At 32.8% G+C, this 14883-nt stretch overlaps 1 protein-coding gene across 3 annotated transcripts in view; it reads left to right on the top strand.

Annotated features, from left to right (window-relative positions):
- The window catches only part of LOC103579954 (protein slit), a 273029-nt gene that overhangs the window by 14912 nt on the left and 243234 nt on the right, over positions 1 to 14883 (top strand). For 2 of the 3 annotated variants that reach the window (XM_008561526.3, XM_053738941.1), the window contains exon 1: positions 7309 to 8268. In XM_008561526.3, the coding sequence (XP_008559748.1) occupies positions 8000 to 8268 (269 nt within the window). In that variant the 5' untranslated portion in view covers positions 7309 to 7999. Of the gene's footprint in view, positions 1 to 7067; positions 8269 to 14883 lie in introns of those variants that run through there. The other variant, XM_008561527.2, reaches the window with a different exon arrangement.

Raw genomic sequence — 14883 nt, 5'->3', positions numbered from 1 at the left:
TTTTTTTCTTGTCTTCGTTGAGTAGGTTTTTGTCAATAGATTTTTTTACCTTAATATAAAACACCAACGCTTACAGCAGCTTGTGAATATATTTCACTGAATACTAAGAGGTGTATTTGAAGAAACATTATGTCTATTCATATATTCAAAATGTATTTAGTTAAAAAAAAAATATTCTAGTTTCGCTGAATGAATATACTTATATAATTTAATATTAAAAAGTTTCTGTGAAAACGATTATGAAAAATTTTAATAATTATATTCCGGCAGCATAATAATAAGGAAAATTTGTTTTATAAGAATGGAGCTAAACTGACTAATACAAATGGTCAACAAAAAGAAAAATAATTATCAAAGCAGGGTATTAATATTGAGATAGTTATGAGAGTAAGCACAAGGAAAAAACTCATTTCGTTTCTGAGACTATTTTATTATTTTTATTTATTTATTTTTTTTTTGTTTACTGATAAAGAACGAAGAAACTTCCTTGTACTCGACTCTGTGCTTGAGACAAAAAAAAAATAATCTAAAAGACTAAAGTCTAGACCGATTAGTGTTTGGTCGCCGGAACTTGGAACGAGCGAGCGTCGCGAAGAGATTCGAAGAAGTGCAAGTGCACAAAGTATACAAGAAGTAGTAAAGAACGAAAAGAAGAAGATGAAGGAGAAGAAGATGGTACACAGGAAGTAAAGCCCGGCGTTTGGTGGAGCATAGAAAAGATAGTGCAAAGAGAACGGGAGAGATAGAAAAGACAAATAGAATTCGGAAAAAGTTTTGTTCGAACAAATAAGGTATAATAGCCGGATCTGCAGTTAAATTACACAGGAAATGAAGAAAGAAAAATAAAATTCATCTGCTTTGTTTAAGTCAATGTTAAAAGCTTCAACAAATCCTTTAATATATCATATATGTTTCTAAAAGTTTATAAAGCACTAAAAGTATCACTTTAATCTTACAATTGTATCTGCTCGGGTAGAAAAATATGATCTGATTCTAGTCTAGTTGGACTAGTCGATCTGTTTTTAATTTTTTATGAAAATTTTAAGCTGTTTTTGATCTGTTGTTTTAAAAAACACTTGCGTTACGAGCAGACGAAATTAGATTAATTCTTGAACTTCGATAAATTTTAGTTTTGAAAATTTGCAAGGACAAAACTTGATTAAATAATAGACTTGTGATATTTTTATTTATGGACAATATTTATAAAAAATATTTTAAGTTACAGAATTGATTATGTTTTTTTTTTACTATTTATTTAGTGTCTTTTGTTTAATAATGTCGGCAGTCAATGAAAGTTTGACTGCTTTATTTTTAGTTGTCTTGACTGAATATTTATAGCATTGAATAAAAGTAATAAAATAACTCTTAAAATTTCAATAAATTTTTCTTATTTACTGAATAAAATCGAAAAATATTTTGGCATTAGAAACCATCAAAATTCTTGTGACATCTTATTACGGAAGCGCATTTGCATGTTTCAAATATCAAGAAATTTAAACTAAATTTATAAATCTAGATTATTATTATTACTATTTATATTTGTAGAAAGTCCTGTTTTTGATCTAAAGGCGATGAAAAACAGACTAAAAATTATAGTAAATAAAGTCTATTTTTGTCCTTAAAAACAATTGGACATATGCCATTAATTGTAACAAAAAATTTGTTATTAGTCTAAACGCGATTTAAAACAGACTAAATATCATACGAAAACAAGTCTGATATTTTCCAGGATAATGACTAGTACGACCGAAAATAGATTAAATTTTTATATAAAATAGAGACGATTTATAAACTTAAATTAAAGAAAAAATATTCGAATTTATCATTTATTTTAAAACAGATCTAATTTTTTAACCCGGGTGATTGAATTTCAAAGGTAAATTTTTGTCATCATTCTAAAGTAAGCTATCGTTGATAAATTTAAGCCGGTACTAATGGAATAAACTTGTTATAGAGATCGGAATCACTATTCATACCTCAATTAATGAATCGAATCAACTATCATTCATTTCGAAACTATTTGATTTTCCAGCAGATTAATTCACCAATACTTAAATTAAGACTGAAAATTTATTTTCTTTCGTTTCTTTGGATATTCGTCATCCTTGTAATTTATATCCTTCTATGGTATTTCCACCTAAAGGGTCTCCACTTTGGAAAAAGACGTTTTATTATTGTCTACAATATAATAACAAAGCTTTCCAATATTGATGCCATTAATTTATTTCCTTTCTTTTCACATCGCAACAGTTATCTTTATAAATTGATTTTCACCAGTCATTTACTCTATACACATTTATATTTACCGAAGGAATTTCGACGGATATCTAAAGAACTAGAAAAACGTAGACAAAAATAATATTTTCGATTTCCGAACAAAGCATCCAATCGAAAACATGATAACAAAAATAAAAATAAATATTCGATTAAAATACTAATGCATTTTACACGTGTTCTTTGAGTAACAAGAACCTTGTTATAATCTCACTTGAGATAGGTGTCTTGGACTTCTCAAACTCCTTTGGAAAGTCCTGAGGAAGATCTCGCTGGCGTATCTAGTGTGATTTCCCATGGGCAATGTCGGCCGATCAGACGATCGAGTGGGTGGTTGAAAACCGCACTGGGAAACCTAATATCTTGGTCTAGCCCTCTTCTCTTTCTTCTCCTACACCGTTCTTCGTCTCTTACCCCTTGTTTTCTTGAGAGAACATACAGAACCCCCAGAGAGTAAGAAGAGGAAGGTTATATAAACTTGAGAACCTTCTAGAGTACCTCATTCAAGTCACAGTGAGAACCTAGTCCTTCTTATCCTGTCGTTTTCTGGTTAATCGATCATATCCTACAATATATATCCCCCCCCCCCCTTACAGCTTTAGCTTTTGCATCATCCCTTTAATCGATTCTAAAGTAAAATCGAGTTGAAAATACAATCTTTTGAATTTAACGTATCTACCCCTTGAAAATAATTCGCAATATAAAAAAGAGACTTAAAAATCCATTTCGCTCGAACCATTAAACGTTTTACGTTAGCTAAACACATTACTTGGTCTCAAAGTAAACTTTAAATTCTTTATTCTTATTCCAATATACTTTTTTCAACATCTCTAAAAGTTTTAGCTGCATCTTCAACTTGTTCTTTTTACGTATACAAGATATTCACATGCAACGATATCGTATTTCTCATGAAAATAATAACTGAGTTAAAAGCAATAAGATGTGGATAAAAATAATAAAAAATAACGAGATACTTATAGAGAAAATTTGAGGGCATGAGGTGAGGGGGCGTAATCACTCGTTTTGGGCTCCCTCGGGGGCAAAAAGAGATCGACTTCATCTCTTTTGGCATGTGCGTGCCGACTTGATCATTATTTAGTTTTGTATAATGCTTCGTATGTTTTATTTATTTTTTTTTTTTTTTTTCGTTTCGTTGTTGATGGTTGAACTGTTAATTCACGTATACCTGAATCATCAGAAATGAGGTTTTAAATTTTCTCATCGAGTGTTCTCACGAGTTATTTCATATTTACGAAATTCAAAACGCACTCGTTTGAATCATGATAATAAAATAATTGGTATTAACGGTAAGCGAGGAATTCGATAATGATATTTGAACCTGAGTGGTTAGCGAGGATGTTATTTTCCAACGGGACGTTTGTGGCTACTGTACGTTGCAAACATTTATATTGAAGGTTTTTATAGATGTATATAAAATATTTATACATATGATATATATATATATATTTATTGATGATGTTGGTATGAAACTATTAAGTATTTATATACAATAATTAATAAACGCTTGGGTGCGCAGTGATATCGAGTTATAAATATATTCTCGTTTATAAATGTACACTAACTTAATTACATGAGAGGAATCTCTGTATTGATATTGATAATTTTAAACACATACTTATAAATATAAATAGTTACCACAGTCAACGCATTAATAGCTTAATAAAATATTAACATTAATTTAAATATTTTATAATTTATAATTGGGGTTATCCAATAATCATCGTTTTCCTTATTTGTATATTTATCATTAAATTTTAAAATATCGTGTCTGATATTTGATTTAAAATTGAGCTCGAGTTATTGAATATAGAATGTCCAGAAATAGGATCTAATTAATTTGAAGAAGCTTTAGTTTAGTAAAGCGAAATAGTCTGCTGGGGTAAGTTGGACTTACTCCGAAAAAAAATTAAAAATTATTGTTATTATTTCTAGAAAATTTTAGTGACATTACTCGCTCTCGTTTAATTATTAATTAGCCAAAATATTTGGTCATATTTTTCTGAGTTCGTCTGAATATTCTCGATTATTTCTAAGGCTCGAAATATTTATTTCACTTCTTATAATCAGAAGAAAAAAAAACCGAAATTAGGCTTAAAAAATTTTTTAAATTTGTCTCCGGTCCAACTTACCCACCAGTGAATTTTCACTGGTAAACCTTAAAGATCTTGCTTGCTTTTTCCTAAAATAATGGAAAAATTTTATCAAAGTAGATATTAGAATTTACAGTTTAGTCCATAAAACTACAGAGAAAAATATAAATCTTTCTATCCATTAACATTTTTTATTAAAGTAGCTGTTTATGTACTCTAAAACATTTATATTTCTTTTTACATTTTATTTTATCAGTGAACAGACGATAAATTTTCTCAAGTGTATGTTAATGTGTCTTGACCAGCCTGACGATACATACTTACAATTGAAATGTGACACACTTCACTCTACCCTGTTATCTTTACTTTTAGAACCAGGAAATACCTTGTCCCTAGTAAAGTTTACAAATGTATCCAAGATAAAGATACAATAATATTGATAAATAAAAAGGTTCTACCGGCTACTCAAGATCCCTTAATAAAAAAGAAAAAAAACCCATAATATATTTTTTTCAATTTCATGTTAAACCTTATTCACACTATAATACACATCTTCAATAACATCAAAAGAAATTAATATATTTTAATACCCTTTCTTTACATAAGTACTTGTATATTATATAGACGACTTTATTCATGCAAAAATAAATCCGCGTCAAATTGTATCTCGATAGGCGTGCAATTGCTTTACAACTGAAATAATACACTGAAGAATGTAAGTCTTGAACGAGGTTCATTGAACTTTGATAACTCAATTTATCGAGAAAAAATTTATTATTAACTTTTAAATAAAATTACAGCAAATACAATAGCAACAAAAACATTCCCATGAAGTTTTTTTTTTCACAAGATAAAATCTTGCTTCTCGTATCACTTAGTTCCAACTGAACTATATAGAGCGAAAATTTCAATGGGAAAAAAAAAATATCGAACAGATTCCTTAAGACAATTCCCTGGACAGTCGACTTCTCACAAATTAGGTTTCCCAGTGAATTCCAAGAACCTCCTGAGTTTTCCTTTGAACTCGCCACTCCCTAGTTACTATCGAGTCACAAGAAAACCAGTAGCATCAGGAACCGCCAGAGAAATTCGATTTCTTATACTTTTTTCATCCACCTTTTTTCTATCTCTTTTCTTCTTACTTTCCTTCTACTTGGTCTTTCTCTCCTCTCTTTGAATATATGTGCTCAGTACATAAGTTCTTTCTGGTCTCAATTCCCAGCCTCTCAATCTTTATAAGAACTAGCTCTCCCTCGAGTTTCTGAAGATGATTGAAAAAAATTCAATAAGTTACTATACATCAATTAATATTCGCTGACGTTGATAATTATGCAAAAGATAGTATAAAGTGACATGACAATATGATACTTGTTACTGCACGATAACTATATTCGATGTAATATATTTTGTTCACAATTTAAAAGTACGTAACACAGTATAATAGTCTATTATACACTTTTAGTTGATATTTTAGCCTCTTAGACGCTTTGACTCTCATAAGAGCTTCGACATCACAAGCAATACACATACAAGCACAGCAATATTATTCGATCGAAAGTACTCGAGAATATTTCCTGCTTGTTATATGTGCCTATATATGCGCATATACACTTGGAAATTGTGGCTATACTTAGGCCACAACCAGACATCCAGAAGCACCTAACTGTATACTCTGTTGGCAGCTCGACTGCTAATCGAGTTATCGATCCTACCCCAAACAAGTTACGACCGTCTGTGCTTATTGCATCTCCCATTTGTATACCAAGCCAACCATCTTGTCAGCAGCATTATTTCAAATCATATCATTTGTTCTACTGTGTATCTCAATTGTAGTATTTAGCGATAATTATGCATAGAAATTTTCACGCAATAAAAATTAATCAATTTTTTAGAACGTATCATTCATGGTATTTCCTCTACTGTAATTTTTACAATTGAATGTTATGAGAAAATATATTTCTCATATTTATATTTGGATGCATAAATAAACAACTTATAAAATAAATATAAAAAGCAATGTATTTTTTTCTTTCATTTGCAATAAGAAGCAAAATTTTCGAGCATTCTCCGGCTGTTCGCCTGATTGAAGCATTCTCGTATTTTTTGTTGTTTCGAATCAAACGCCTCTCAACGTATACGCGAATAGTCGAAAATTTGCCGCGAGGAAAAATCACAGGCAGACTACACAGGTAGGCATTCGTATATAAGAGCTGTAGACACACGCTTTTTCATAGGTACATGCCTACTGTCAGACAGCAGCATCTGGGGTTGATATAGAAAGAGCTAGAAGAAAGAAAGGATGGGTAAATTGTTCAGGCTATGTACTGAGAAGAAAAATTCCAATATGCCTGGAAACTCGCTCAAGCGTGCTTGGAATGTATTCGGAGCTTTGATTGTGCTACGGAAGCATATTTTTATTCTCTACATTTTATATATATATATACTGATACATCGTGAAAGACTTTGCTTTATAACTGCGTATTTGGAAATATCTGCTTTTATGTCATTCCAGTAAAGTTGATGATGCGTCCCGTAGATAACGACCCGTGAATCTTTCTGGATATATTACTATTTTAATATTAATTTTTATAAGATTTTTTTTTCCTATTATCTTATAAGTCAATGCTTTTTACCCTTTTTTAGCAATGCAATTAATTGGATCGTTTTTCTTTGTGATTGCAGGTGATGCGTGCGCAGTACAGGAACTCGTTAGAGAAGCCAAACAAATGCCATCGCTAATTTTGCTATGGTAGCGATAAAACCGTACTATCAGTAAGTTTATTTAAGTGATATTTAGACAAACGAAAGTGTTAGTGCGCGAGTGAAAATTATAATTTTGAGTAAATAGAGAGTAAATATTGTAATAATTATTTATTGTGAAAGTTAGATGATCGAATTTGTTGCGCTAAGCGTGATTAAAGACGTACGTAGGTGCCAAAGTATCGTACCCTGGCAAAGGGTACGGTAGAAAGCCGACGAGGACCAGCATCAAGATAAAGTCACCAGTCTTGCTGTCGCGGGATGAGCAGGATCGGGTGCTGGCGTTAGTGGTGGACACCGTTGTCAGTGCACCCGGGTCTCCCGGCCAAGAAGGGGGTCCTAATCAAGGCCCCCCCGCGGGCCAGGCAGATGCAGTGAATGAGGAGCCACAATCAAGGTTAAGTGGTGCTGCCAGTCCAAACCCAGTTTATTTAGCTGAACTCGCGAAAACTCATTGCAAACATATTGTAACACAACATACTGAGAAGGTTCATAAATTATCGAACACTCGAAGTAATAATTATAGTACCCGTATACCCGAAAGTGCCAGGTTAAATCCTTTGGCTCGTACTCGTCCTTCCAACGAAGAGGAAGTGTTGGCTCGTAACCGGGCAGTTTGTCAAGTAAATTGTGCAACTAGTGTCCAGTCATTTGGTGTTTGTACTCGGGTCATCATTCCTCCTGAGAACATAGTGCCGACATCGAGTAATAACATTAGCAATACTAACAACAACAACAATAATAATAATAGTAACAGCAACAACAAAAGCCACCGGAAATTTATTGAAATTCTCGAGGGTTCCAATCAGACTGTTAGAAACATCAACGAGAAGCTTCTAACTATTGCACAAGCCATGGCACCAAGTTGGTCTATGCGTCTCTTGGGCGTGAGTTGTGGTTCAGTGGTTTGTGCTTGGGGACTTCTGCTTGTTTTGTCTGTACTCGGTGGAGCTTCCCACAGTACCGGACTCAACGGCTATGATTTCGACAATGCTGGTACTATGGAGGACTTGAATGGTGCCAGATGTCCATGGGCTTGCTCTTGTGAAGGACAGGACCTAGATTGCTCAGAACGTGGTCTTACCCAGGTGCCTGGTGATCTGGCAGTCCTCGCCGAAAAATTGTAAGTAAACTTACTTTATATATTTATTTATATCTTTATACATCTATATATATGCATTTTCTCTCTTGTTATTTTATTCTTCAACGTGCTCTAGAAATAATAGAGAGTACGCTGTTGAACGATGTTCTCTGTTTATCTTTGTACTTGGCTCCTGCGAGAGCACGAGCAGTCAAGTCTCTAATTAGCATAAACGTTTGGAGGCGCGTCATCTTAGACGAGTTAACACGACAACATGCCAAGGCGAGAACTAGCAAGCCATGTTTACTGAGTGTTGCACTCTCGTGGTTGATTATCTTTGTCTGTTGAAATAATGATAATAATAATATGTTGATGATGATCATGATAATAGTCATAATAATAACAATAATGATCATAATAATAGTAATCAATGGGATGATGAAGCCTCTAATAAATTTGCAGTAGTACCAAAGACGAGCTATTAACGATGTCCGTCGAAATTAGCATACGATTAATATGCCCGTCGTGGAGTGTGGAAAAGGACGGAATAATTAAATCCTCGAAACGCATTAGCACACCCAGAGAATTCGTGGGATACATGCTATGTCTTCAGTCATGTATAGTATATATGTGTGTAGTATTTAATAATAGTCCCATGAAAAACCGGCTCATTTGGAGTCCCGCAGCAGCTCCTGGGACACTCAGAATCTCCTGCCATTAATACCTAATGCCTTATTAAGCGGGATTATGAATATTTAAATCTTACCAGCGCCCCTCGTTTGTAGCCTCGTGCGTTTTACCATTGGGGGATTTGCATGCTCTATCGATCCCCCAACTTTTGGCCTCTGTGTTCGGTCTCATATACTTCATTCGCTGTTGATGTCGTTGTCGTTCTCATTCTAGTATGTAGGCACAGGTCTACATCGTTTATTTAATTAACGCGGTGTGCTCTCACAACTTGCCTTCCCATCTGTCTCTCCCCTCGTTAATTGCCACGTGATAACGAAAGGTATACTTTTTCCTTTGTAACACACTACTTAATTTCTCTAGAGTATAAACATCAGAAATGAATCTGTGTACATCATGCATCAAAAAATATAAGTCCCTGTTATCTAATTTTCGCTCTATGATATCTTTTGCGTAACTTGTTTTCAATGTAGCGTTCTACGATTTCCTACATAGTAATTCTTATTTGTTCGCATGATTTCTTAAAATATTTGAATGAATTATACCGAATATACTTTCGAAATTCGTCTTTGATCTTTACAAGAGAGGGTACTAATTGATGAGGAGATTAACACAAATGATAGGGAGATAATCGTTAAACGTTAAACGTGCGGCAACGTCGTTTGGACGTATAGATAATATATGTATGTATTTTGTAGATACAATTATATACATACGCTTATATTTTTTTTTAACGAATGCTGCACTTATAGTGAGTCCCACCCACATAACTGTCTCGGAGATCATTCGAATTGATTGAGAGGCCTTATACCTGTTAGCTTAGACATTTCGATTCAAAGATAGCAACAGTGAAAAAGGATCAGACAACCAGATGTCTCGTGTTTCTATATCTGATATCTTGTCTTTTATTTTTTATTTTCATTTTATTATTTTCTTCTCTATCGTTCTTGACATGTCGAGATTGTTGAGAGCTACAACGTGTCCATCTACAAGTTTACAATCCAACATCCAAGTAATTCTTCATCCAAAGCAACAGTATACCTTATATATATATATGAGTATATGTATATATTTCTGACGCCTCTCTTTATATATATATATATATATATATATATATATATATATATATATATATATACCAAGAATTATTAGAAATTCTTCGGGCTCAAATTTACGATCATCGATTGCGGAATATAAATTCTTTGAATTAATCATAATAATAGTTCGTTGCTAATGACTAGTTCATATTTAATTTCCGTGGGTACGAAATTTATTTATTGAAGCAAACATTAATTAGTAAGCTAATTAACAACTCGTATAAATTTAGCATTAGGATACCCACATTTATAGATCAACTTTATACTTTCTAATAATAACTACTAATAACTTCATAACTCATGCTGGCTCAATTAGTTAGCACGAGAGTAAAGGCACTTATAATTTTTCGATTATCCAGCGTAAACAGTAGTTGAAAAAACAAACAACCCTACGGGTGCTTGTTTTAGTAAGCCTCCGATACGATGTTTTCCTAAGTAACATTCCACGAGTTGTAATACGACGCTTGGCTCCTCTTCTATTCAAGTCTGTTGCTACTCTACTATACACCATACTAGTCTTGTTATTGCTACTGCTTTACTGCTTCACTTCTGTTACCGGTATAGACTCTGTCGGAAGGTTGACGGTGATATATGAGAGAATTCATAGAATGGGAGTGCCAGGAAAGAATACTCTGTTTCACTTTATGGTTATACTAAACAAAACTCCATCTTACAAATTACATCATCAAGTAAAAAATAAATTACAATATATTGTACACCTTTTTTTTCTTATTTTAAACAAATCATTCCATCCAATGCCTACACCTGATAACGATATCAATTAAATCGGCTGATCACTGCTCAAATATTCGGAAGCATATTTGAATGCTACGTCAATATCAATATCTATCAATTCGAGCTTAAAGGGTGGGTGGGTTTTAGGTAAAAAGGGGGTACGCATGAACAAATTCGTAGCGTGCTCGGGTCGATTTCAAAAGTTATGTTGTCCCAGGGGGAAGCGCGTCGAATCGCATTAAATATTTATGTTCCCAGTCGACGTTACAACGTACCTGAGTTTCATTCGCCCTCTACAGGCCACGAAAGCACCGCAGGGTGCACGAAACATTCCTCGTCGTAAAATTCTTTCTGCGATTCATGCTATAATACACACTATACATATATAACATATTATTGTACATATTTTTTTTTACTCTAAAGTTAACTTCCGCTTTGTTTTTTTTTTATTATTTTTTTAACTTCTATATGGTGTGCATGTATGATTATTATTATTATAATCAGCGGATAATAGTTTTAATTAACTTTATGCGGGGGATAACTGAAAATACATAAAAAATATGTGCATTGAAGACAATAGAAAATTCAAACGATTATATTTTAAAGAGGAATAATCAGAGTGGAACGTGAATGTTTAGTATAATGTATAAAGTTAAAACTGTGGGTGAATTGATTGTTCAATCGGCGCATGCAATGCCTTTTCCGTTAAACAGCTTTGCAATTCTCTACACGAATTGGTTTGATAAATAGTTAAATGTACACATATGTGTATGTATGTATATATATATATATATATATATATATATATATATATATATATATATATATATATATATATATATATATATATGAAAGTTTGTCTTTTGTCTCTTTACATTTACATCAAACCCTATTATTTTCTTTTTTTTCTCTTTTGTTAGAAATTTTTAAATTAATGGCTCCAAACGGGTCAAACCATTAAAACAAATATTTGAAAGATTTAATTAAATTTTTTTTCTTTTCGTATATTTTTATTTTATCTGAACCGAAGTCGGTTTTTCATAAGGCTGAAATACTGTGGGCGTGGTTTCCCGCAGAGACTATGCTGATAATTTTCAACCAAACTACCATAACAAAATTGTTTAATTCTTTGAAAAATACTATTTTTCAGGTATAAAAAGAATAAATTTTTTTTTTGTCAATTCGAAACAGAATTTGGTTAATCTAGGGTTTTAAAACGTGATCTTGCATTACATTAGTCCGTTTACAATTTCAAACCATTCATAACTAATAATTGTATTCGCACCCTCGGGGTTTGTGTGTTCTTGACATGGTTATGCGCAGACATGGCTAGACCTATACACTCTGACAACCAGATATTTACTGAAAAACGATGTAAATGCTAGTGAAGATTATTTTATTACAATCTGTTGTAAAATATTTATTTATCTAAAGAATATATTTTCGAATGAAAATTTTAAAATTTTATGGTTTTATTCCGAGTCAAAAAACAAATGCCAGTTCGAACCTCAAAATACTACGTGAGGTATTTGAGGGACAAGTTGGACTTTGGAGATTGAAAACTATGGAAATTAATTCCAGTTTAGGCAATGTTGTAGTTACGGGCGATTTTACATAATTTAGGGCTAAACGTATAAAAAAAAAATTTGCGTGGACCTCTAAATCCTCGTAATATAAAAAAATTTACTGCTCCAGATTTAGGCCTCAATTTCTCAAATGACGTAACCTATGTAGGTCCCCTCACTTTATTTCGTAAGAAATAAATACTTTAGACCAAGAATCTCAAAAAAATTTACCCAAAAATAAATAATTAATTACAAATTTGCAGAAAAATTACCGGAACCTCTATAAAGTATAACAAATGAAAATGAATATTTATTTTTATTTATATCCATTAAAAAAATATATAATGGTTACTATGAGAAAATAGTTAACCGAAAGGAAATTCAGTATACATTTTTTAAATTAAATTACAAAAATTTATTGAGGACAAAATGTTTAATATTGTATTCTATATTATTTAAGAAGCTTAAAAAAAATTTTTTTTGAGATCTATTAAAAGTTTATCCAGGAATATGTAAAAACGAATAATAATAATAATAAATTAATGAATTTATTTTATTTGACATATAAATTTTTGTAAGTACTCAGATTTTTTTTTCAACTCGAAAATTTTTCAGTCCAGAAAACGATAATTTATTTTTTGAGGATTTTGAGAGCTTCGTTAGAATTCAAAATCGATGAAGAGTTTGCATTTAGATCTCATAATTCTCACTGAAGATTTAGAGTGCCAATATCGTATCATTTTTCGTCCGGTAAATAAAAGATCAAAGAAATTGAATTTTTTGAGGTCCTAACTAGAATTTGTTTTTTGACTCGGGACAGTGAGCAATAAAATAATCTCTTCCGACTGCAAAAGTTATTTATGCAAAAAGATAACAAATTGAGTTTGGTACACTTAAGGGAATCAGGAATAATTATTCTATGGTTTTGTACGATGATTAACATAGGATTTATGATTATAGTTACAACGGTAGAATGAGGGAAGAGCATAAATTGGAAGTGGGCCAAGTTCGATTGAGACTTTTGCCGCATGGCGTGAGCAGATTGCCGATAAATCAGAATTAAGATTGAGAGAATTAAAGAGAGAAACAGAGAGAAAGCGAGATTGAGATAGAAAGATAAATTGAGACAGATAATCAGAGTAAAAGAGATAGAGAGAAGATTGTAATAACCACAACGTTCTACCACAACGCGCGCGGTTTATGGTGAATGACACCGGTCTCTGTCGTCAACGAACAAATCTCCCCGTTTGTTCAGTCTCTCGGATAGCATCCTTTGTGATAGGATTAAGCAAGAAACTAACACGCTTGAATTTCGATTTCTCGGGTGCATTATCCCTACAACGCAATAGCGTCACCTGAAACTGTTAATCCTATTGGCATACCAAGTAATTATTTATTTCATATCAGAGTTCTAGGATTTATGTTTTTAATATTCTATGTTCCAATCAAGACAACAATCAACCATTAACAATTACCGCGTTTATTCGATGATATTTATTCGTGTAAAAAATTGATGTATATGTGATTCGTTAAGTGGAAAAAATACATATTTTCAGAGGATAAAAAATTTATGAAAAAATATGTAAGCAGCAAAAGGTCGTGTGGATGCGTTGTACATCTTGGGAATTATTTTCCCAAGGCATCGTAACCCGTTGCTGCTAACACCGAGTAAGCGCTGGGAGAGAAAGGGTAGGAAGAATCTCGCGGTTGCGACGCGAGAAAACGCCGCTCCTTCTTCAGCCCCAAAATTTATTACCACGCTGGTTACAAGCTCGTGCGCAAGAAGCTTACATAAAGACTTGTTTCTCTCTTCTCATCGCTCTCTTCGCTTCTCTCATACTCTTAAAATATTTATTTTTTACACTTTATTTTATTTTTCTTTTTTTTTTAATAATAATATTTTTCTCTATACGTGCATGCTCGTTAATTTTTTTTATACGCATACGACGCAGTAAGTCTTAACCCCCAAAAACCTCTTACAACCTTATCGGCTTTAGTTTATAATATTTAGTCACTCGTGGGTGTAAGAAAAAAAAATCCCCATAGAATGTCATTTCCATGCATTTTCCTCGCGCGGCCTGTTTTCCCCTATACTCAGATCCCAGTTACGGAGTTACGCGACTAACTCCCGCAGACGAACCTTTGACCTAGGATCTCTTACCACCGCATCAGGACATTAACATTTATATTACTCGTTCTTTCCTACTCTATATTTTATTTTCTTTTAGTTTTTTATTTGACTTTTTCATTTTTTATCGTTCTTTTTCTTTCTTCATCCGTTCTCAGAGAGGCGCTCTAAATTTTCGGACAATGCTTGTGTCCTGCTGAGAGCAGACCGGTCACCTCCTTCCCCATTAAGATTTTTTTTGCCTCGCGGCGCCTTTTCTTTTCGGCCCTCGAGGGTCGCACGAGACTCCATGGAGATTCGATCGACCGAATGAAAAAACGAATGGAAGGGTGACGTAGCCTCGACTACATATATTTATACCTTTACATTATTTTTTTATATATACATACATATATATACCTCCGTACATGTATATATGTATACATGTATAATGGAAGTACATACG

The sequence above is a fragment of the Microplitis demolitor genome, chromosome 5, assembly GCF_026212275.2.
Source record: "Microplitis demolitor isolate Queensland-Clemson2020A chromosome 5, iyMicDemo2.1a, whole genome shotgun sequence".
Taxonomy (NCBI): Eukaryota; Metazoa; Arthropoda; class Insecta; order Hymenoptera; family Braconidae; genus Microplitis; species Microplitis demolitor.
The sequence above is the reverse complement of the archived record's forward strand: the minus strand, read 5'-3'. Positions and strand labels throughout refer to the sequence as shown.